We start from the raw sequence: 22,200 nt of genomic DNA, 5'->3' as shown, positions 1-22,200 counted from the left end.
CTAACAACAAAGTGCCAAAAGATACCATTTAAAATGTATCCTTTGCTAAGTTGTCTGTTATGTGTAGACACAGCACTGGTTCAGGTATTCGAGATCGGTGCCCTTTTTATGATTGCATGATTCATAGGTCAGTGTTAAGAGGCTTAAGAAATAAGCAAAAAAACAAAAAGGTCTCAAAATGATCAAGTACAGGTTTAGACTGAAAACAACTTTCAGAAAACCTGGAGACCTACTGCGCACGTTAAAAATGTTACAATAAAGCGTGACTCCTTGGAAGCAAAATATAAAGATATGAAGACTGGTCCAAGATTTTGCACAGAACTGTAGCAGGCTTATGTCCCACCCCAAAGAAAAAAGTTTTATTTTGCTCATTAAAAAAAAGAAATAAGTTGAATTTGAGTGCATTAAAGGTAATCATTATAGCATTAGCAGACTCATTTGTTTATTTTCCCAACAAAAATCATATTCATTTAATTTCACTATAAATTTTGAACCTTGCCATCCATGCTGCCCCCATGAAATTGCTTTTTTCCCCCCGTAGTCTGAAGAAACATTGCATTAATCAGTTATTTATTCCATAAATTATACCTCCTCTGCCACACATTCAAACTTTGCTTTACACCTGCAATGCATCAAGGCAGTGTTGGTAATGAACATGGAAGCAGTTCCTTTACACTACAGCGCTACAGGGGATATCATGAATATGCAACGCTTTAATATTCTTCATCTCAGGAGGACTTTTAGCACACCTGCAATGAGTTCTTCTTCTTTACTCTTTTGTTCTCTCATCACAGAACTTTTGCTTTTTATTGTTGAGCTGCTGCCGCATGTGAAATGAAATAATGATGCACTTTGGTTTCAAACTGAGAAGTATGTCTAGCAGTGGGATGTGGATATTTCAACCCGCGTGAGATCGCTTGAGCAGCCGAAGCTGATAGGACTTTGAATTGGATGCCATGTGACACAGCGCTATATGGATTAAACTGCGGTCTAGGCTGATGCGAAGAAACAGGAAATTATATGAGTAATGAAAGTCATAACGGCACCATTTTCTTTTACTGCTGCTGATCTGTCGTCTATGTTCGCTTTACCACTGTGACTCCCCAGAGAGCGAGAAAGAGTGTGTCTGCGTGCGTGCGCGTGTCGGGACGTGTGCGCGCATGTGGCGATGAGACGGAAAGACAGAAAGGGAGCGAGTCGTATAACTTGATGATAGCACACTGCTGAGTTCAGCTCACTGGGTGTGAAATGATGATGATGATGAAGAGCAGATGTGATGTGAGTATAAAAAGAATAGACACACACACACACAATCACACACAATCACACAAATATGAGGTAGTGATAGTAAAGCAAATATGAGCGCCCTGGAGCGTTTTGACTTGTTAGGGTCCAGATGTCTGGTTGGCTCTGAGCTTTTGGCAGCCAGACAGAGCAAGAAAGGACAGAAACACACAAACACACACGCAGATGCTTTCACACACAGTCATTTTTACACACAGTTGTTCAGTGTTGTACATTATGGATTCAGTGTTTAAAATGAAACACAAATGAGCAAAACAACAATAATCAAAATAATAACATCTCTTAAATATATACACGACTACCTTTCCCAGCCCATCGCCAGTATGCTTCTCTTCAGCAACAACACCTGAGAGATCCTGACAGCACGACCCAGGCCAGCATTCATTCTGTGAAGGCAGCGGCCGTTAAAGTCCCACACCTGAAAAGAAGCCAAAATAACACTTAAATGCATTTGGACAACACAAAATGTTTTTAAAGTCTTTGGTACACCCTCAACTGCTCATTAATGCAAATATGTAATCACAAGACAGCAAGTCGGTGCATTTAGGCATCTAGACATGATCAAGACAAGCTGCTGGAGTTCAAACTAAGAATCAGAATGAGGAAGAAAGGGGATTTAAGTGGCTCTGAATGTAGCATTGTTGTTGGTGCCAGGTGGGCTGATCTGAGTATTTCAGAAACTGCACAACCACGTCTAGAGTTTAAAAAGAATGGTCCCAAAATAAAATATCCAGTGAGTGGCAGCTCTGGGTAGAAATACTTGTTGTAACCACTTGTTACAACCAGTTAATATATTTCTGAATGCACAACATGCTGAGCCTTGAACCAGATGGGCTACAGCACCAGAAGATCACACCGGGTGCCACTCCTGACAACTAGGAGTAGGAAACCGAGGCTACAGTTAACTTGGGCTCACCGAAACAGAAGATTGGATAAACATTGCCCGGAAGGAAGAGTTTCAATTTCTTCTGAAAAATTACGATGGTAGAGTCAGAATTTACAGTAAACAACAGGAAAGCATGGCTCCGTCTTGCCTTGTTTTAACTCTTCAGGCTGGGGCTGGTGATGTAATGATGTGGGGATATTTTATTTTTGCACCCCTTAGTACCAGCTGGGCATAGTTTAAACACCACAGCCTACCTGAATATTGTTGGTGACCATGTTCAGCCCTTTATGACCACAGCATACCCATCTTCTGATCCTCTGATCCTGCATTCTGATTAATCCAATAGAGCAGGGATGTGATGGAACAATAGATTCTCATCATGGATGAGCTGTGTGATGCTGTCATGTCCATGGACCAAAGTCCCTGAGGACTGTTTTCAGGACCTTGCTGAATCTGTACCATTGAAGCAGCTCTGAAGGCAACCCAGTACTAGTAAGCTGCAGCTAACAAAGCGCCCAGTGAGTGTATGTTGCTTAAGGAAATTTACTAGAAATGGAACTACAGCTTTATTTTCTTGTCTAAAAAAAGGATTTAAAAAAATAAATAAAACCAATGTGTGTTTTTCTACTTTTGAAAGTGTCATTTTTTCCCCCAAGGAGGGATAAAGCAACATGACATTAGGGCATTAATCCCCCGTCACAGCCCAGGCACCATTTCTTGTTCTGTGTCCAATTTTACACGATGACGCACTTTGCGTCTTTGTTTGTGCAATTTCACAAAGAAACACTGATTGGCTCAATGGGGACACTGTAATTAAAAGGTCAAAATTTCACATTTGGAATGGCCCTAACTGCTACACAACGGGTTCATTGTTGATGAAAATTGGAGCGATGATGCATCGTGTTGCTAATTGGCCCAGGGGGGGCCCTGCTTCTTCTGCTGAGAATGACTTGTGTGGTTGTTTCAAGCAGCAGTGCAAGTATTTCTGACGCTACTTGCACATGGATGCATTCTCACAAGGTCTCATGGGGTCAGAGAGCTGATGTGGTTGATTATATTGATTACAAAAAGGCATAATTATTTTATTTATTTGCAGAGAACTACTGCAGTAAGCTCGAAGTCATTAAAAACAGTCTCAGAATGCTACATATGGCAAGCTGTTTTCACTTTTAATACCTACACTGGATGTGTACTGCAGAAATCTGTCATTCAATTCTTCAGAGCCCAAAAAGAACATTTCAGATATCAACAAGGTCGTTGTCTCTTGGAGAAATGGTGTCCATTTAAGTGCACTGCACATTCTCTTTCAGATATTCTTAATTCCATTTTTCAAATCCAAAATGAACATGGGCTGAATCTGCAGTGGAATTACTACTTGGAAAAACTCCTATTTTGCATATCTAAAATTAATTTCTGATTAGTCACAATTCCGACTGAAGATATATTTAATTCCCCTCAATTCGAGATAACTGCCTTCTCCTCATTATACGTTTTAAATGAGGGGTTAACTAGTCAGAATGAGGTTGTAGATATCTTGAGCTGTAATTCTAACTATTCAAAAATGATGTTAATGATATCTGAGAGTTTCCTTTTCTATAGCTGAAATGTAATTACAGATATCTTGAATTAGAGTTTCCATTAGTTGAAATTACATGAGAAATATCTGTAATTCAGTCAGAAGCTCCTTTGTGTGTGAAGCAGGAGCAGCTTGGGATCCAAACATAATGCCACTGCAAACATCTGGAAACAAATAACTTAGAAAACGGAAATTTCTACGAGCGAAATCTACTGAACAAAGCTCACAAAGCTCTTTTTATTACATGTTCAGTAATGATTAAAACTCATTATTATGTTCGAGATTCTCACAGCTGTTATTTTTGTAGTAAAAACTGGATTGCAAACATATGTGCTAGTCTGATTAGTCTGACTGAAATGATTCCACTACAATTTGGTAAAAAAAAATCAACATTAATATTTGTAACATTATTTCCAGACACTGAAACTTAACTAGAGCTTACTAAATGAGGAAATGGCTTACCAGCTAAAAGATCTTTAAACTACCAACAAAGAAGAAATTGTGCAAGATAGGATTCTGCCCCGAGGAGATCTAGTGACAAACGACAGTGTAAGAAAACAGATTTTTCTCATAAATAAATATTTAGATCTAACGAATCTGTCATGGTCCTGGGCCATGTTGGCCCAGCATTCTTAGTTTTTATGTATTTTTGTATTTTGTTCTTTATTTAGGCCACGGTTCCTGGGTTGCTCTGTTAAGTTGTTCCTTATTTGATTTCACCTTGTGACTTTTACCCCCTGTGTGCCCCTCTGTTTCTGTGAGCCCTCGTCTCCCCTCCTTGTGTTTCATTCAATGTTTTCCCCAGCCTGTTATGTCTGTGCTCTCTCTCTCCTCCTGTCTGAACCTCTGTGTACTTCCTGTTTTACTTTGACAGTCAGTATGCGTCATGTTGTGTTCACTCCTGCCCTGTCTCGTTACAATTATCTTTTTCAGCTGTGTTCCCCGTGTGCTCCCACTTCCCTCGTTAAACCTCTGTGTATTTATGTCCGCGTCTCCCTCAGTTCTGTGTCGCTTTCTCCCTCATGACTGTGTGCCCTTCCATGTGTTTCCTCGTGAGTCAGTTCCTTTATGACTTCCCAGTTTAGTTTCATATTATTATTAGAAATGGTTTATTTGAGCTTTGAGCTGAGATTCAGAGGTTTCTGTGGACACTGCTCATGTCAGCACTTATATTTCTAACCTTTTCTTATAACCGATTAAACATGATCTCCTCCCTTTTGCCCCGATTTTTGGTGGTGTAGGTACAAATGATCAGTCATGACATTCTCATAATAAATAAGATACTGCAAATAATTATTTCTGCATTTGTGCGATTGAAGTCAATTGAAAATGTGTATGAAATGACACTGTTTTAAAGATTTGGCCTAAATAAATTTGGAGTGAATGAGTCTAAACATGATGACCTAACTAGTGATACCCTGACACACACACACACACACACACACTCAAGCATGATGTGCCAGTTTCAGCTGAAACCATGTTTCAAACCATATTCCGGGTTTTTAAGTTCACCATTTATGAGGTTTCAAGAAGAAAATAAAAGACAAATCTGAATGTTTGAAAATGTTTTGGAAAAGTTCTGTAAAGATGAGATGAAAAATACTCAAAGGATAAATTTAATTGGTTTATTATTTAGATAAGTTGAAAAAAAAGTTAAACAAGCAAGTAAATGCAAGCAAGTAAAAAAAAGGTAAAATGAAGTAATAATGAAAAAAGTTAAACAAGTAAATGAAGAAAAAAGGTAGAGGTGAGAAAACCCCAACAATCCCCTCTGAGCAAGCACTTGGCGACAGTGGGGAGGAAAAACTGCCTTTAAACGGGCAGAAACCTTCGGCAGAACCAGGCTCAGGAGGGGACAGTCAACTGCCGGGACTGGTTCGGGGGTTTAACAGAGGTGGAGCAAGACGAGGCTACATCAGGTGAGGAAGCAGTAGCGTCTCTCCTCTGGAACAAGCGGAACCATTTTTTCTTTTTTTTCATGCACTTTTCCACGAGCGCTTTTTTTTCCAGGATGAGATTTCTCAGCTCATCGATTGTTTCTGCGTTTTGCTTTTCAAGTTTCTCACATCTTTGTTCCACCTCTTCCAATGTTGCTTGTTGTTCTTCAAGCTTGTCTTTGAGTTGTTTGGATGTTGCCTCCTGTATCAGCTTGTCCTTGTGCATGTCTGCATTTCTCTGTTGGACCTCTTTGTGCTTGTCTTCTAACTGCTCGTTTCTTTTCTGGATTTCTTGGAGTGTGAGCTGCAGGTCTTCATGTATTTTGTCTTCTTGTTGTTTTTGCGCCTGCATTTGAGTGTTTTCACGCTTCAAGTTATTGAATTCCACCAAAATCCACTTAATGAGCTCGGAGTTGTTTCTCGCTATCTGATCAATCCTTTTCTGCATCTGCGAGCACCGTTTCTCTAGTTTGTCCTTTTCTTCTTCCACTTTAGTTGCTTTGTCCTCCAGCTGATTACAAAACTCTTGCAGTTTTAGATTTTTAGACTCAAAGTCCTGGACGATACGTTTTCCTTCTTTCAGTCTTTCTTGTTGTTGCTCTTTCTGTTGAAGAAGGTCTTTATTTTGGCGCAATGTTTCATCCAGGCTTTCTTTCAGCATTTGGTATTTTTCCTGCATGCTCTTCAGTTCGTGTTGCATGTCTCGTTGCTTTTTGTCCTGCTCTTCCTTCTGTTGGAGGAATTTATTCTTTTCTTCCACAGCTTCATGGAGCTGTCTTTGGAGGAGCCGATTTTTTCGGTCCATGTATTGGAGATCCCGTTGTATCTTATCACTCATCGTTTTCTTGTCTTGGAGCTGGTTGGTCATTTCTTTTAGTTCTGCACTCTTTTGCCTGTTTTCTTTAATGAGGTGCACAATCTGCTCTCGGGTCTGAGCAAACTTGATTCCCCAGCCCTCATTAATAATTTTTATGTCCGGCTGGCGCTGTTGTCTTTCTTCTAGCTCTTTATTTTGGGCTTCCATTCGTCTACACTTGTCCTCCAGTTGAAGTTTCTCTTCTTCAATTTGTTGCATTTTTTTCTGGAGAAGGTAGTTTTCCTTCCTACTCTCCTCTAATGCCCTTTGGAAAGATGAGACGCCATTTGGGGAAATTGGCCGGCCACGCCAGGAAGGACAGGGGGCGTAATCTTTTTGAATTGGTGGTTTTTTTCTTGGAAACATGTTGGACTTTCTATACGATGACTTTGAAGAGCTTTCCAAATGTTTCTGTGGTGAACGTTTTGTAGGCTGCAAACACAGATGCTGCTAAAATGAACTAAAACTTGCTGTTTCTCACCCCTACTTAAGGAAAAACATCAAAGGACTTAAGATTCTTAAGATCTCCCTATGACATCATCACTCCCTAAGCCAATGAGATTGTCACAAGACATTTTGGAATGGTGTATTTTTTTTTAAACTGTTTTTTTTTGTTGTTGTTGTTGTTGTTGTTGTTTTGTTTTTTTTGGTCCCGTTTGGATCTTTAGCCATCAGAATTGTTGTCTTAAGGCCAAGAAAGATGCCAAGCGGATTTACTTTACCAAGTGAATCATCATGGCCTTGCTAAGTGATTGTATATGCAGGGAAAAGCACTCCATGTGTCACAATATGTACTGTTGGGCTCAATTTTTTTGGACAATGACACAGTTTAATAAATAAACAAAGCATAAGTGTTGAATTTGTATTTTTATCGCTTTTCATTGTAATTTCATGTATGAGGTCCAATGAGATATCAGTGCAAGTTAGGGACAAAAACCAATGCCTGAAATATCCATCCATCCATTCATCCATTCGCTTCCGCTTATCCTTTTCAGGGTCGCGGGGGGCGCTGGAGCCTATCCCAGCTGTCACAGGGCGAAAGGCGGGGTACACCCTGGACAGGTTGCCAGTCTGTCGCAGGGCCCAAAAAAACGTTCAGCAAAAACTTTAGGAAGGATTAAATCAACAACATGGTTCATTCTTAAGCGGAAGAATGCTCAGCAACACCAAAAAGGCCTGACAGACCACAGAAGACACATAAAGTGCATGATGACAGAATTATTTCCATGGTTAAATAAAACAATTTCACAGCATTTAACCAAGTTGTGATCTCTCTCAGAGAGGCACGACTGCCTGTCAGCTCTGTTAAGATGTCGGCTGCCAGTGGAACTCAGTCACTAGTGTTTATTGATGTGAGTGTTAACTGCGTGAAGTGTACAGGACTATACTTTCTGCTCAGATTCAGCCAAACACTGTGTAACTGATCAGAGTTTAACAGTGTAAATGGATAATGACTCATCGCATACCTTGAAAGTCACCCAAGAGTTTCTCAAGACAAAAGAAACAGGATATATCAGTCACCTGATCTAAACCCAGCAATGCAGCTTTTCAGTTACTGAATACAAACGTGAATGCAGAGAGACCCACAAACAAGCAGCAACTGAAGGTGGACCGGCAGAGCAACTCAAGGGAGCAAACGTAGCATTTGTTCACGTCCACGTTCTAGACATCAGGCAGTCATCGACTGCAAAGGATTTTCATCCAACTATTAAAAATAATACTTCCAGTTAAAATTATGTTAGATTGTCCAGTTACCTTCGAGCCACTGTTTATGTATTAAAAGCATTAACTGTCCTAAATTGGTACAACAAAATGTTGGTCAAACCCCTTGAATTTCAATCACATCTGGATTTTTTTGATGTAATATTCACTGTGGCGGTGTAGAGGCAGGATTACACATTATAGCATATCCTGCAAACCCTGAAAAATGTAAATGAGATCAGTAAGATTTGATTCTGTCATGATTAGGCTCTGGGCAGGCAGGATGAGGACCCAAACGCAAGCTCACGGAGGCAGGAATGAACTCAAAACACAGTGTTATTTCTGACGGAAGTTAAGGCGATACAAAATAAAGTATTATTTCATATTAATGAAGATATAAACTTGTAAAAGAAAACTTAATATTGTGAAGTGATAAAATAACAATACAGCAAACAAAAAATATTCTTCCTCACACTGAAAAATATTCAGCATTGCCATAAAGCACCCACATCAGCTTGACACAGCTAGAGATACAAAGGGGAACACTAAATGATATTGCTAAATCTAAATTCTTAGGAATATTATTTGTCTTACAACGTATATCATCTGATAATCACCTCTGATAGTCTCCAACACACAGTGAGCCAGTGGGGAATTGGCAAGTACCTTTAGACCCATTAGAGACAAACGCCAACCATTTTACCATTTTCGGGGGGAAATTTGTGCCAGTTTGTCAAAAAGCTGGTGTTGTCCCTTCAAATCCACGTTTGGCCATTAGCCAACAGTTAATCACACAATAATCTAACACAGTGAGTCGCAGCTGATGTAAATGTAACCATGCTGGTTTGCAGCTGCACACATCTATTTTGTAGTGCCCATATCAGGAGTAAATACAACAATTTCCTAGAAACATTGTCCTAAAAAGCTGCTACTCCACATTAATTCACACTTTACTTTTGTATTTCACTCAGGCTTTAACATTTCCATGAGGTCTGGCCTGCAGCTGTACTGTGCATCTTCATAGCCGTACAAATCCGTGTGAGCGTGTGTGTGTGTGTGCATACGCCTGTCCACCTACTTTGACCTCTCCGTCGGCGCCCGCGGTAAACAGTCGGGTCTGCGTAACGTCCAGGGCCATGGTGGAGATCTCAGCATCACCATGGCAACGGTGGAACTGCTTGACCTTTTGTCCTGTGTCAGTCAGCCAGAAGATCACAGAAGAGGCAGAGTCGCTGCTGACTACCTGCAGAGAGAGTTTGATCCATGTTATGCTACAGCAAAGGCGCTAATGCATTCTTTAATGATGCTCAGATAACCAATCCATTCTCCACGCTTATTTTAGCGCTAAGCCACCGCTGAAGAATACATAATGGGAACAAGAGGAGGAAGAAAAGCACGAGTGTTGCACAATAGGTGCTCATTTTCACTTGTTTGGTGTCTGCTGCCGTGTAAGTGGGAAACAGCTTGTTAAGAGGAGTGAGAAGAACTGGAGAACTTACCTATTGTACTAATTGTACATGTGGAAACACAAAGAAATAAAACAGCAGGTCACAGAAGACCATGTCACTGGCATACCTGTCTGAACCGACTGTTATACAGCACACAGGTAACAGGATGTTCATGGCTACTGGTCTTCTTCTCCTCCCTCTTGGATTCCAGCAGGAGAAGCAGGCTGTTGAATGAAAGCACGAGGTGCTGGCGCTCCTCATTGAGAAACAGGAAGGGGTGTGTGTCCCCCTGTATGTTTGGAAAGACACCGGCCAGACGGTGTGTGCACAGCTGGCTGGACACGTCCCACAGACAGAGCACCTGGAAGGATAATAAGGTCTCTTATGTGTCTGTGCTTAAGGGCAGATATTTTGGTACATATCCACATGTTCCTAAAAAGGAAAAGTGCCACTAAAAGCTATCGTTCCTACAAAAAAACTTTTATTCAGTGATTACCAAACAAATACATTGTTGCACCATGAAGAACTGCTCCTCTGGTTGCAGTTTTAGTGGCCATATTGCTTCTAACGGCAACAACATGCCTGTCGCTGCTCCAGAAATTCTTTCAGAGTGAACTGAGGTAAAGCCTCCAGAGTTTCTTGCAGTGGCAGATGGTGTTTGAGCAGAGGCAGATGGAACATAAATCACTTCTAAAATATTCATTCTCTTCAGAAAAGCCAAAGAGAAGGCAAACATGCACGGTGCTACAACAGGGAGAGGAAAAGCAACAGAAGCACCAACATCCTCTTTGCATCAGAAAATAAAACAAGGCTTTAAAAGAAACACCAGCTGACAGTGGCAAGAAAAATGTGAAACAGGCTTGTCCCCAACACCTCGTTCGTCTGCAGTAATTAAAGCAAGGAATAACAATTAATATTACAATTACGGGGCTCTTCATCTCTACATTATCTGCACTAGTAGCGGGTCTGCGCACCCACTGAAGGACACTCCTACCTTATCTTTGGAGTAGCTGAGGAGTTGTTGCTTGGTCTGCAGGAAGCAGACAGCAATGACGGGGCTTGTGTGTCCACCAAGGGCACACACCGGCTCAGAGGTCACGTAAGGATTCCACAGCAAGACGTGATGATCCACACCTGCTGTGGCTACAACCAATCAGAGGCACCATTCAGACTTGGAAGTAACAGGCTTCTTTGTGATCCTAACACAAGCGGACAGCTCCAGGCATGTTAGTTCACACCTGGCATAAGAATGCATGTCCAGTGTCTTCCGGTGACTTTTCCTCTCTATATGGAGATAATCATTTACATGACTTCCGTTTGCAAATGAAGATCAAACGGATTTGACTTGGGTCCCCTCCAAGTCAAATCCACCCCACCATGAGCCCACCTGTGATTAAACAAACAGGTTTACTCACTATTTATTTATTTACATGCACAGTTGGCCAACAGCCTTATGCAAAAATCTGTCAGATCTCAGTACATTCCGGCTTGGAGATAACTGCATGTTGATTCTGGTAGCAGGTCCGGTCAAACGTAGGTTTAAGAAATGGACTTGTGCCGGACTTTGATCTCGAGTCTTTGCAAATCGAAATTATGTAAAGCTCACTCGCATACAGAGTGGGGTAGTGAGATCCAATTACAGGTGGTCAACTCAAGATGCATTTTAATCCCAAGGGTGAACTGACTGATCATCAAAAGAGACATTTCAGTGCCAGGTCTGAACAGCTCCCAAATTAACGGAGAGATTAATTGCAGTTATTTCCAGGGAACAATACCGCTCCCAGCCCCCTCCACCACCACAACCAATTTACTGTTCAATGAGGCATTTGACAGTTTTGATGATGCATTGTTAGTAAATTTAAGTTGATTGATTGAGAACTGTAAAAGCATTCACGTTTTTACAATTATTTAGAAGCACATGGTATGGTACATTAGACATTTAATAGATAGTGTACAATCATTAGAGGTTTTTTTGTTTTTTTATGTTGATGAGCATGTAAAACCTCTAACTTAAACCTGAAATGAAAACCTTCAAGTGAATAAATATGATTCATATACACTCATGGTAAAAACAAAGTGCAGCCTCTTTCGTTCAAGGTTCTATCAGGCATAATAAAAAGGCAGCTAAATGCAATCTGAGGTTAATACGGCCTTAAGTGAACAACAACAGACAAAATGACAAAACATGACATATTACACTGTGTACAACCTTACTGCTTCCATAGGAATTAAGAAGGTAATTAGCAGCCAGGTGCTAATAATCAAATGTACCTGATTAAGTGACCATTTGCATGTAAAAGCAGAAGGTTTTGGCCATAATGCACAGCGCCATCAACGCAAGCATACTTAATGTCGAGCACGGTGGTGGAGGGCTGATGATCTGAGCTTGTTTTGCAGTCACAGGACGTTAGGATCATTGAGTGGACAATGAACTGAATACTAACATATTAGAGTCACATGTGAGGCCATCTGTCTGACAGCTAAAGCTCGTCATCCAGAACAGTGATGCTTTGAATCATGAGGAGCACATAGTTTGTTTTACATACTTCTGCATTTTATCTCAGTTTTTGTGAAATAAATAATGTCAGAGTCTTCATCTGAGATTGCATTTGCCAAATTTCAATTCATGGTAAAGACATAATAACTAAAACCTTGAAAATTAAATTTTACTATAAATCTATGCCATCATACTTTATGTTGTACAGCCACTTCGTTTGGACCCACCTAACAGGCCAAGTCCAACATGGAAGTCGACGTCCCACACACCGTCCTTTGTAGAGTAAGAAGTGATCCGTAGGCTCGTGCTTTCCTTTTCCCTCCAGCCAATCACCATGCTGCTCTGTGGTGCGATGGTGCACGACACAAAGGCCTCAAGTGAGCCCAGGTAACGCACTGCAAGAGGCATAATAGTCAGAAAAGTGAAAGTAAATCAGAAGTGGCATACTGTAGTTAGCTTGACTCCATCCAGAAAAAAGCAAGTAGATAGTATGACATTATATTAACATTTCTGCAGCTTATGTCATTGTAAATTTCTGCTTTAGCATTAGGAGCTGCTTATTTGTCATCGTCTTCCAATCCACAATAACTACAACTGGTTTCATCATAAAGGAAAAGCTGTATGGCTTGTACAAACACAGCAATAGGCTTTTTATCTACAAACTAATTTCAAGAGAAGAAAATAATCCTAAACAATAGCTGCTGCCTTCCTGTGTAAACAGCAAAAGTTACTGGCAGAGTGACTAAATTAGTTTCAAACTTGACAAATTCCATATAAAAATAACATTGCAACATATTTTGATGATGACACACTGCTCATCTTCTTTCATTTCCTCAAATTATATCCTTCTCCCTGCTGATGCCAAAATGCTCTCACTAGCACGGCTCCAAAGGATATCCATCCACTCTCTGAAACGGTTGCGCTAAATGTGCAATGACCGCAGCCGTATAGTAAACCGACCAATTCTCAGGAGCTCAATATAGCATAGAATTAGGCGGTTATGATTTGCTCACTGGTATTACAGAAAACGTAATGGATCTTGCATCACCATCTATCTCAATTAAGACTTTGATTGAGACCGGCTAAATTGGTTGCCACATGTCTCTATTAGAGGCTGCTTAACTTTCAAAGCCTGCACAAGCTAAGGGCTGGTTTTGAGATGGCATGTGACAAGTCGTAGGTCAAACACTGGCTGGAGAGCTTGGGGCAAATAATTATATCTGAATACACTTCACGCATCCCATCTTTGCTCCGCTCCGTGAATTTAAGAGATTAGTGGATTTTCAGATTTTCAGCGCGTGGTGACTCATCATTGATTAATGATCCCTTCTCTTATTCATTGACAAGCACAGCTCATCAAACTAGTTGTGATGCAGACTCAGATACAGAACATCTGCTTCCTTAGCCGGTGCTGCAGCTATTCTCGCACTTTCACTGCTGAGATGGGAAATAACACAGAAACAGCAGGAGTCATTGTGTGTTTATATCAAAGCAAACCTCTCATGTTGTGCGATAAATCGCTCCACGTTATGGGAGATTTTTATGTTACCTACACGCTCTCTCCATCACTAACACACCCCTTCCTTGCACTTCTCATTCTTTGTCCTTATAGGACTGTTGTCCATCCCAATTTCCTCCTAATTTGCTCTCAATTTCCCCTCACTGATCCACCGGTGACTCTCTCTCCTTCCTCTCCTCCGCTCTCTGGTGGCCCATGAGCCTGAAGGTTTGGAGGTCTGGATAACCAGGCATGTCTAATGGTACACAGCCCACTCATACTGCAGGGTGGGAAACTTCAAAAGAAAAAGCACCAGCACCCCAGAGGCATGCAAACACACACACATGCATTCACGCGGGCTGCCTTTACTTACAGTCAGAAATGACGACACACACGCCCACACACAAACAAGCGTTCTCTTGCCGATTCACGTGCATGTGCACTCACAGATTGTAAAATTTTCATTTAACTAAAGCTTTTATTGTTTTGCCATTGTATCCTTTGTTTCCCCATTCTTTGTTATTCCTTTTTCCCCATTTATTGGGCTTATTTATACGTGCTTTATTCTTGTTTTCCCTTTTATCAGGATTCCCCCCCCCCCCTTTCAGCGAATCCAGCCTCAGAGCGTTGTCTCGGCTGAATCATTATCAAACAGCCCAATAACTCTTCAGAGAGCCTCTGTCCAAATGATGCAATCGAGATAAAACTAAGCGACCTCTTTGTTACCCACGCTGAGCTGCAGTGGGGTGGGGGGGATCTCAGCAAGCCAGACCTCAAGTTCCTGACTTTATATCAGCAGTAAAAAGTCTGGCTATGAAGAGAATGACTCAGGACTCACTGCATGTGTGTCAGCGTGCGTGCACCAGTGACCGGGACACACCCAGGCGTTTTCATTGTGTTGCATAAGCTGTTATTGCAACTACACCGGAGAGGTGACCAAGCAAGCCTGTGGCTCTCATCCCAGGTGTGAAGGGTAAAGTGTGTGTGTCTGTGTTTGCATGGGTGTGTTAAGTAGGTCTGACACCCAGAATGTGTTGTTTCTATCGGATATACTCCTGATTTCATTCTGACCTGATACTGGAGAGCTGCTTTTTTTTTTTTTTTTAACCTGAGGCTGAATACAGTTGTGCACAGGAATGACAAACAGAAGCATTTGGGTTCTGATTATCGCTGCTCATGCAGGCTATTTCAGCTGGCTCCTTCTTTTGCATACCATATGAAATAGCAGATGTGCAAACAGAGTTTTCACTGGGACAAGACAACAAAAGAGAAACTACAGCTGCAACAAAGACATGCACTTTTACAAGAATTTTAGGCTATAATTAAAGAGAGAGGGGTTTGTTAGTATGCTTATGTCTCTTTGATGGTTTGTGTGTGTGTGTGTGTGTGTGTGTGTGTGTGTGTGTGTGTGTGTGTGTGTGTGTGTGTGTGTGTGTACTTTCTACCTTTTCTAACCCAGCCAGGCGCGTGTGCTTGGTGTGTCACGGTGTAACAGGAGCGATGCTTGCCTTTGGTCAGATCATCCCAAAGGATGATGTCTGCTGAGTCAGAGTCTGTCCTCAGACTGAATCTCTCAAACAGGAAGATCTGGGCTGAGGTGAAATATAAAGCACTGACCTGGGAATATACACAGACACTCACAGTTGTTGAGCAGTGGACCTGTTCGATTCAGATTTATTTATGTAGCGCCAAATCACAACAACAGTTACCTCAAGGCGCTTTATAATGTAAGGTAAAGACCTTACATTCTTTAGCTCATAGGGGGTCACTTTGCGACAGTGGGGAGGAAAAATGACTTTTTAACAGGAAGAAGCCTCCAGCAGAACCGGGCTCACAGAGGATCAGCCATCTGCCGTGAGCGGTTGGGTGTGAGGGGAAAGAGAAAGAGAAGAAAGAGAGCATATGGAGGCAGGACAAAACAGACTAAGGGAGAGACAAGACAAGGGTTTAATGACATGCTGCAGTGGTTTATAAATAGGGAGAGAAAAGAGGCAAGTGGAGCATAAGTGCTCATTGCATCACACAAAGTCCCATGGCAGCCTGAACCTATAGTAACATAATGAACACATATGTGGATAATGAGGATAACGCCTTCCTCTCTTGTTCTTTAGTAAACTAGTTCATGCATTTACTACTTCTAGGCTAGACTACAGTAATTCATTATTATCAAGATGTCCTAAAAACTCCCTAAAAAAGCCTTCAGTTGATCTAAAGAGTACTGGCAGAAACATATTTCTCCCATATTGGCTTCTCTTCATTGGCTCGCTGTTAAATCCAGAATCAAATTTCAAATCCTTCTCGTTACATACAAGGTCTTGAATAATCAGCCCCCATCTTATGTGAAAGGCCTGGTGCCTGAATCACCCCATTAGAGCACTTTTTTCTCTCAGACAGCAGGATATGCAAAAGTAGAATGGGAAGCAGAGCCTTCAGCTTTAAGGCCCCTCTTCTGTGGAACCAGATCCCGGTTTGGATTTGGGAGACAGACACCCTTTCTACATTTGAGATTAGGCTTAAAACTTTCCTTTTTAATAAAGCATACAGTTAGGGCTGGACCCTGAATCTTCCACTAGCTATGCTGCTATAAGCTGCTGGGGTGTTTCTTTTTCACGCTCCATGTGTTTCTACAACACTCTGCATTTACTCATTAGTTATAAATTTCTCCTCCGTTGCAGCAGATGGGTGCCCCTCCCTGGGCCTGGTTCTGCTGGTGGTTTCTTCCTGTTAAAAGGGGTTTTTTTTGCTTCCCACTGACGCCAAGTTCTTGCTTCTGTGGTTTAAGGTCTTTACCTTACAATATAAAGTAACTTGAAGCGACTGCTTGTGATTTGGTGGCATACAAATAAAACTGAATCAAGTTCTTTTTCTTTTCTTCTCAATCATTTGCTTTTCTTTGTATGTGTGTATTACCCGTCCTCCAATGTCTCCTATAGTGAGAACAGCCTGGTCAGGGTTGCAGGGATCTACCCAGTAGTCTAGACACCAAGGAGTAAAGTTCAAGCCCTAGAGTAGATAAGAATATATGAGATATATTGCCAGTTCTTATGTTATTAATAATGCAATGGAATCAAGCTGATGGTAATATGAAGATAACACAAAACCCTGAAAAACATCTCATTGTTACCTGGAGTTTACACTTGCAGCTGAAGGTCTTTTCACACACGAAGTCATAGAAACACACCTCTTTACTTGTGAAAGCCACAGCTATCTGAGGCTAAAGAAAATCGAGTTTGTTAGAAAACACAGAAACATGGAGACATGCAACCTGTCCCTATTATATAACAAGGATTTAGCAGTTTGCCAAACTGTTAATTAATGCACAAAGGGAAAAAAATTCCTCATGTGTTATTCAACGCGGTTATACAATACAGAATATGGCATCCATAAATCTGTAGTTTAAAGAAATGCCAATTAAAACTTACAATCAATTATTGATGGTGTTATTACTAAAAAATGTATGTTTACTTTCTGATCTTTATGCACCAGCTTCGTGTTTGAAACGCAATTAACCAAAGCCACAGATCAATAATTCATTAATTGAGTGGAGTATTTGTTTATCTCTGTGCCATACAATATCTGCTCCATTAAATGAGGCTACTTATCAGTTATTAAATTATAAATCCATTTCTTTGAATAATATTTCTTGAACTACGCTTCAGGAGCCACGATGCAGCAGTAATCGATGAGAGGACTGATTAATAGTTAGGTATGCATCTCTCAGTATGTTGATAGGTTCACCTTGTCCACGTTTTGCAGCAGCACCACATCTGTGACCCAGAGGTCCTTGGGTGCGACTGTGCTGTTCTGCAGTCGATGAGTGTGCAGAAGGGACATGTCCTCCGCATCCCGCAGTCCTACGTTTCCTCCTTTACTCACAGTCAGATACTGACCTGAACTCTGCAGGTACAGCACCTGAGGAGACCAGAGGTTATTACAAGCAAAACATTTGAAGAAAATATCCACAGAAACACTACAATTCACACTTGCCCGTAACACCAGCCTTTAGCTTTATGCCCCAATGAAGTTTGCTACATTAGAGAGTGGCGTTATTTATTAAAACCTGAGGAGACAGCTTTTAAAAACCAATTTAAAATATTAATTATGGCTTGAATTTTCCTGTTCTCGCTGGCTACTTTATAACCGCAGAACTACTCTAATATAAGTTCTCTAAAAACGAGCCCCTACTAAATCTTCCACTCATTGGATACAGGTGAATAAAAGGAGCCGTTCTGTGCTGAATCTAATAAAATTGAGAATTAATCATTACAGGAGTTATTGGGTGAACAAAACTTGGAGCTGCAAAAAATAAATTTATTCATTTTAAAAAGCTTGAAACTGACTGCATCTAATGAGCAAGAGACAAAGTAGATCTTTGATGAAAGGTAGTTTATTAAAATTTCACAGCAGAGGTAAGAGGTCAGATGTTCTGCAACGTAATTACTGTCTTCTCCCTTTTCACAGTGTACCTTTGTAAGATCTCTCGGATTCGCATGTCATTTATCCATAATTATTATAATTACATATTGATATACAGCTGGTGAGTAACTGATACAATGTGTTTATCTTTAGTGCGAGCGAAGGGCTATCATTTTGGGGCTCTTTTAGCAGCTTTTTCACTGCTTTAAAAGCTGGAAGACAAAACTGTTATTCAATTTGAAGTATGTACCCAATGAAGTATCGGTGAACCTGTAACTGCTAAATGGCAACAAAATAACTTTTATACTTAACAGTATATGGTATACTTTAGTACTTAAAGTATTTCAGTGTATACAGTAGATTCCCATTTAGCTTGTAATAGGGAAAAGCGACGTTCAGGAGGAAAGGGTGGTAGATGAAGCAAATAATATAGGACCATGTAAAATGGGCAGGCGCAAATACCCGGGGAACTCTGACGAGGACAAGCATTTCAGAAATAGCATGTTCTGTGGGGTGCTGCTGGTCAGCAGCACTGAGTGGTCAAATGAGGGACAGACTGTCCACAAGGTCTCGGGGATGTGCTTGTATTACTAAAACCTCCCAATACTGGCACCAAGGGGTACTTATAGTCTTAGAACCATGCTATAGGCAGATATCTTTGCTATTAGAGCTGTTGTGTTGCTGTAGCTCATCAGAGTTATGTGAAATTTCCAACACCAGAAGTGATTTTGTGAGACAATTACATGGCAGAGCAGCTCTAGAAGTGACTTTGAGGAAGAAAAAGATGCAAGATAAAGTGTGTTCTAACTGTATGATCTATGTAATACTGCAATGTAATGTAATGTAACATGAAAATAATATTACATGTTTACTGCAGCTCTTCCATCACATTATCGTCTCCTCAAAATCACTTCCATTATATATATGTATATATATATATATATATATATATATATATATATACACATATATATAGACAGATATAGATAGCAGAAGCAGATAGATAGATAGACAGATATAGATAGCAGACAGACAGACAGATAGACAGATTCTGCTGTATTTTATTTAACATTTAATGTTCTTTTGCAGCATTTTTCTATTTACTTGTGTTTTCTTAAGTTGCACTGCCCAACAGTTTGGTCTACAATTGTAGCAGACATAAAGCAAATATTAATATTTGGTGTTACCATTTAATGAATACAATTCACTCCTTTTAGCTCAGTTTTGGTCTTCACCAAGCCCTGAGTGAAATGTGTACAAACTACTTGCTACAAATTTGCCAGGGTTATAGATACAGTACATTGTTTCCATAGTCTCTATTTGATACTTAACTAGTGGAGTAATGGTCAGAAATGAAAGCTATCTAAGCAACAATACTCTGCCTCTTTAAGGCTGTCAAACCTTCCAGGCACTTGGAAAACAACTGACACAACAGTCTGACATTTCAACATCCTCGGGATTGAAAGATTAAAGTGATGAGCCGTCACTTTATCCAAAGCGGTGGGGACTCCACACCGGCTGCTTCATTTACATATTAATTGATAGATGTTAAAGGAGTCCAGAGCCATTTATCTCCAAAGGAGTGAGCCATTTTGATGAGCAAGACCCTAATACTTTTTGAACGTTTCCTTCCACAATGTTTAATAATGTGCAATTCCATCCAGTCAGCAGAGTTTTGGATTCTCTAGACTGCCAATGTCAAAATGTTTTTAGATAACATGCAGAGGGTCATTGGTTTGAGGAAAAAAAAAAAGGAAAAAAGGCAACATGCTATGACTCTCATAACAAACTTTTCTTCATGTAAGTCTCTGCTAGGACCTTTTACCTTTTGAACAGGGTCTCGATGTGGACAGGTGAGGGTGCGTGGTGGCTTCCAGCAAGGCGCACTAACAGTTTTGTTGTTCTTTAATTTATTGGAAAGCTCCATCAGCAGAAATGAGCATAGGCCTCCCCAGTCAATGCATTCCTTCTCCTTTGAGGTGTCGCTGTCCAGGAGGAGGCCATTGCGCTGCTGACTGAGAACCACGCTGTCGAACAAGAAGCCATATTCCTCCTCGGACCCGTGGCCAACTGATGACCAAGCAAGATCGATGAACTGAATTCGGGACAAGGAGCGGGATGCACCTGAGAAGTCCTGCATTCAACAGCAACAGGATTGTGAGATATTGCACAATCTTGGCACACAGCTGAATACAGCCAACCAGTGCAGTCCCAGCATCAGCAAAGTTGGTCAATCATGAGTGTGGACTATGTACAAGATGGAAGTAGCTTCATGCTATTTAAAGCCTCCCTTTTTTTGCCCCAAAAGTACCCCCACTTTAAAGAAGTCCATGAGCACTTTAACCTCAGTAAACAATGTCTCCAATCTCTTTGAAACTGTTAGCTAAAACTAGTGCATCTCTTAGCTATTATAGTAAGGTATAAGACTAATACCTAAGGTTAGTTTCAACTCTCAGTTATTGAAGCAAAGTATAAGACTGACAGCTAAGACTAGTTTCAAGTTTGAGCTATTGTAGTATGGTGTAAGGCTAATAGCTAAGATTAGCTTCAAGTCGTAGCTGTTGTAGCAAGGTGTTCATTTTGTAACATACAGTGGGGCAAAAAAGTATTTAGTCAGCCACCGATTGTGCAAGTTCCCCCACTTAAAATGATGACAGAGGTCAGTAATTTGCACCAGAGGTACACTTCAACTGTGAGAGACAGAATGTGAAAAAAAAAATCCATGAATTCACATGGTAGGATTTGTAAAGAATTTATTCGTAAATCAGGGTGGAAAATAAGTATTTGGTCACCTCAAACAAGGAAAATCCCTGGCTCTCACAGACCTGTAACGTCTTCTGTAAGAAGCTTTTCTGTCCCCCACTCGTTACCTGTATGAATGGCACCTGTTTGACCTCATCATCTGTATAAAAGACACCTGTCCACAGCCTCAACCAGTCAGACTCCAAACTCCGCCATGGCCAAGACCAAAGAGCTTTCGAAGGACACCAGGAAAAGAATTGTAGACCTGCACCAGACTGGGAAGAGTGAATCTACAATAGGCAAGCAGCTTGGTGTGAAAAAATCAACTGTGGGAGCAATCATCAGAAAATGGAAGACATACAAGACCACTGATAATCTCCCTCGATCTGGGGCTCCACGCAAGATCTCATCCCGTGGGGTCAAAATGATCATGAGAACGGTGAGCAAAGATCCCAGAACCACACGGGGGGACCTGGTGAATGACCTGCAGAGAGCTGGGACCAAAGTAACAAAGGTCACCATCAGTAACACACTACAACGGCAGGGAATCAAATCCCGCAGTGCCAGACGTGTTCCGCTGCTGAAGCCAGTGCATGTCCAGGCCCGTCTGAAGTTTGCCAGAGAGCACATGGATGATACAGCAGAGGATTGGGAGAATGTCATGTGGTCAGATGAAACCAAAGTAGAACTTTTTGGTATAAACTCAACTCGTCGTGTTTGGAGGAAGAAGAATACTGAGTTGCATCCCAAGAACACCATACCTACTGTGAAGCATGGGGGTGGAAACATCATGCTATGGGGCTGTTTTTCTGCCAAGGGGACAGGACGACTGATCCGTGTTAAGGACAGAATGAATGGGGCCAAGTATCGTGAGATTTTGAGCCAAAACCTCCTTCCATCAGTGAGAACTTTGAAGATGAAACGAGGCTGGGTCTTCCAACATGACAATGATCCAAAACACACCGCCCGGGCAACAAAGGAGTGGCTCCGTAAGAAGCATTTGAAAGTCCTGGAGTGGCCTAGCCAGTCTCCAGACCTCAACCCCATAGCAAATCTGTGGCGGGAGTTGAAAGTCCGTGTTGCTCGGCGACAGCCCCAAAACATCACTGCTCTTGAGAAGATCTGCATGGAGGAATGGGCCAAAATACCAGCTACTGTGTGTGCAAACCTGGTAAAGACCTATAGTAAACGTTTGACCTCTGTTATTGCCAACAAAGGTTATGTTACAAAGTATTGAGTTGTATTTTTGTTATTGACCAAATACTTATTTTCCACCCTGATTTACGAATAAATTCTTTACAAATCCTACCATGTGAATTCATGGATTTTTTTTTCACA

General features: G+C 41.1%; 2 protein-coding genes across 2 annotated transcripts in view; both read right to left on the bottom strand.

The window, feature by feature from the left end:
* Positions 1–22,200, bottom strand: part of LOC146504222 (cilia- and flagella-associated protein 337-like) — a 43,604-nt gene that overhangs the window by 20,652 nt on the left and 752 nt on the right. The window contains 10 exon segments of the mRNA XM_085130641.1: positions 1,608–1,723; positions 9,340–9,504; positions 9,837–10,070; positions 10,704–10,852; positions 12,434–12,601; positions 15,150–15,321; positions 16,615–16,707; positions 16,829–16,912; positions 17,443–17,616; positions 19,946–20,254. Coding sequence (XP_084986767.1) covers positions 1,608–1,723; positions 9,340–9,504; positions 9,837–10,070; positions 10,704–10,852; positions 12,434–12,601; positions 15,150–15,321; positions 16,615–16,707; positions 16,829–16,912; positions 17,443–17,616; positions 19,946–20,254 — 1,664 coding nt within the window.
* On the bottom strand, positions 5,457–9,265 carry LOC146504223 (uncharacterized). The gene has a single exon (XM_085130640.1). The coding sequence runs from the start codon at positions 6,924–6,926 to the stop codon at positions 5,613–5,615; it is 1,314 nt and encodes a 437-aa protein (XP_084986766.1). The 5' UTR covers positions 6,927–9,265; the 3' UTR covers positions 5,457–5,612.

This window comes from Neolamprologus multifasciatus, chromosome 14 (assembly GCF_963576455.1).
Source record: "Neolamprologus multifasciatus chromosome 14, fNeoMul1.2, whole genome shotgun sequence".
NCBI lineage: Eukaryota > Metazoa > Chordata > Actinopteri > Cichliformes > Cichlidae > Neolamprologus > Neolamprologus multifasciatus.
The sequence above is the reverse complement of the archived record's forward strand: the minus strand, read 5'-3'. Positions and strand labels throughout refer to the sequence as shown.

Bases quoted from the DNA above. Each gene is read 5' to 3' on its own strand.
- LOC146504223 (XM_085130640.1), bottom strand. From the start codon at position 6,926: ATGTTTCCAAGAAAAAAACCACCAATTCAAAAAGATTACGCCCCCTGT.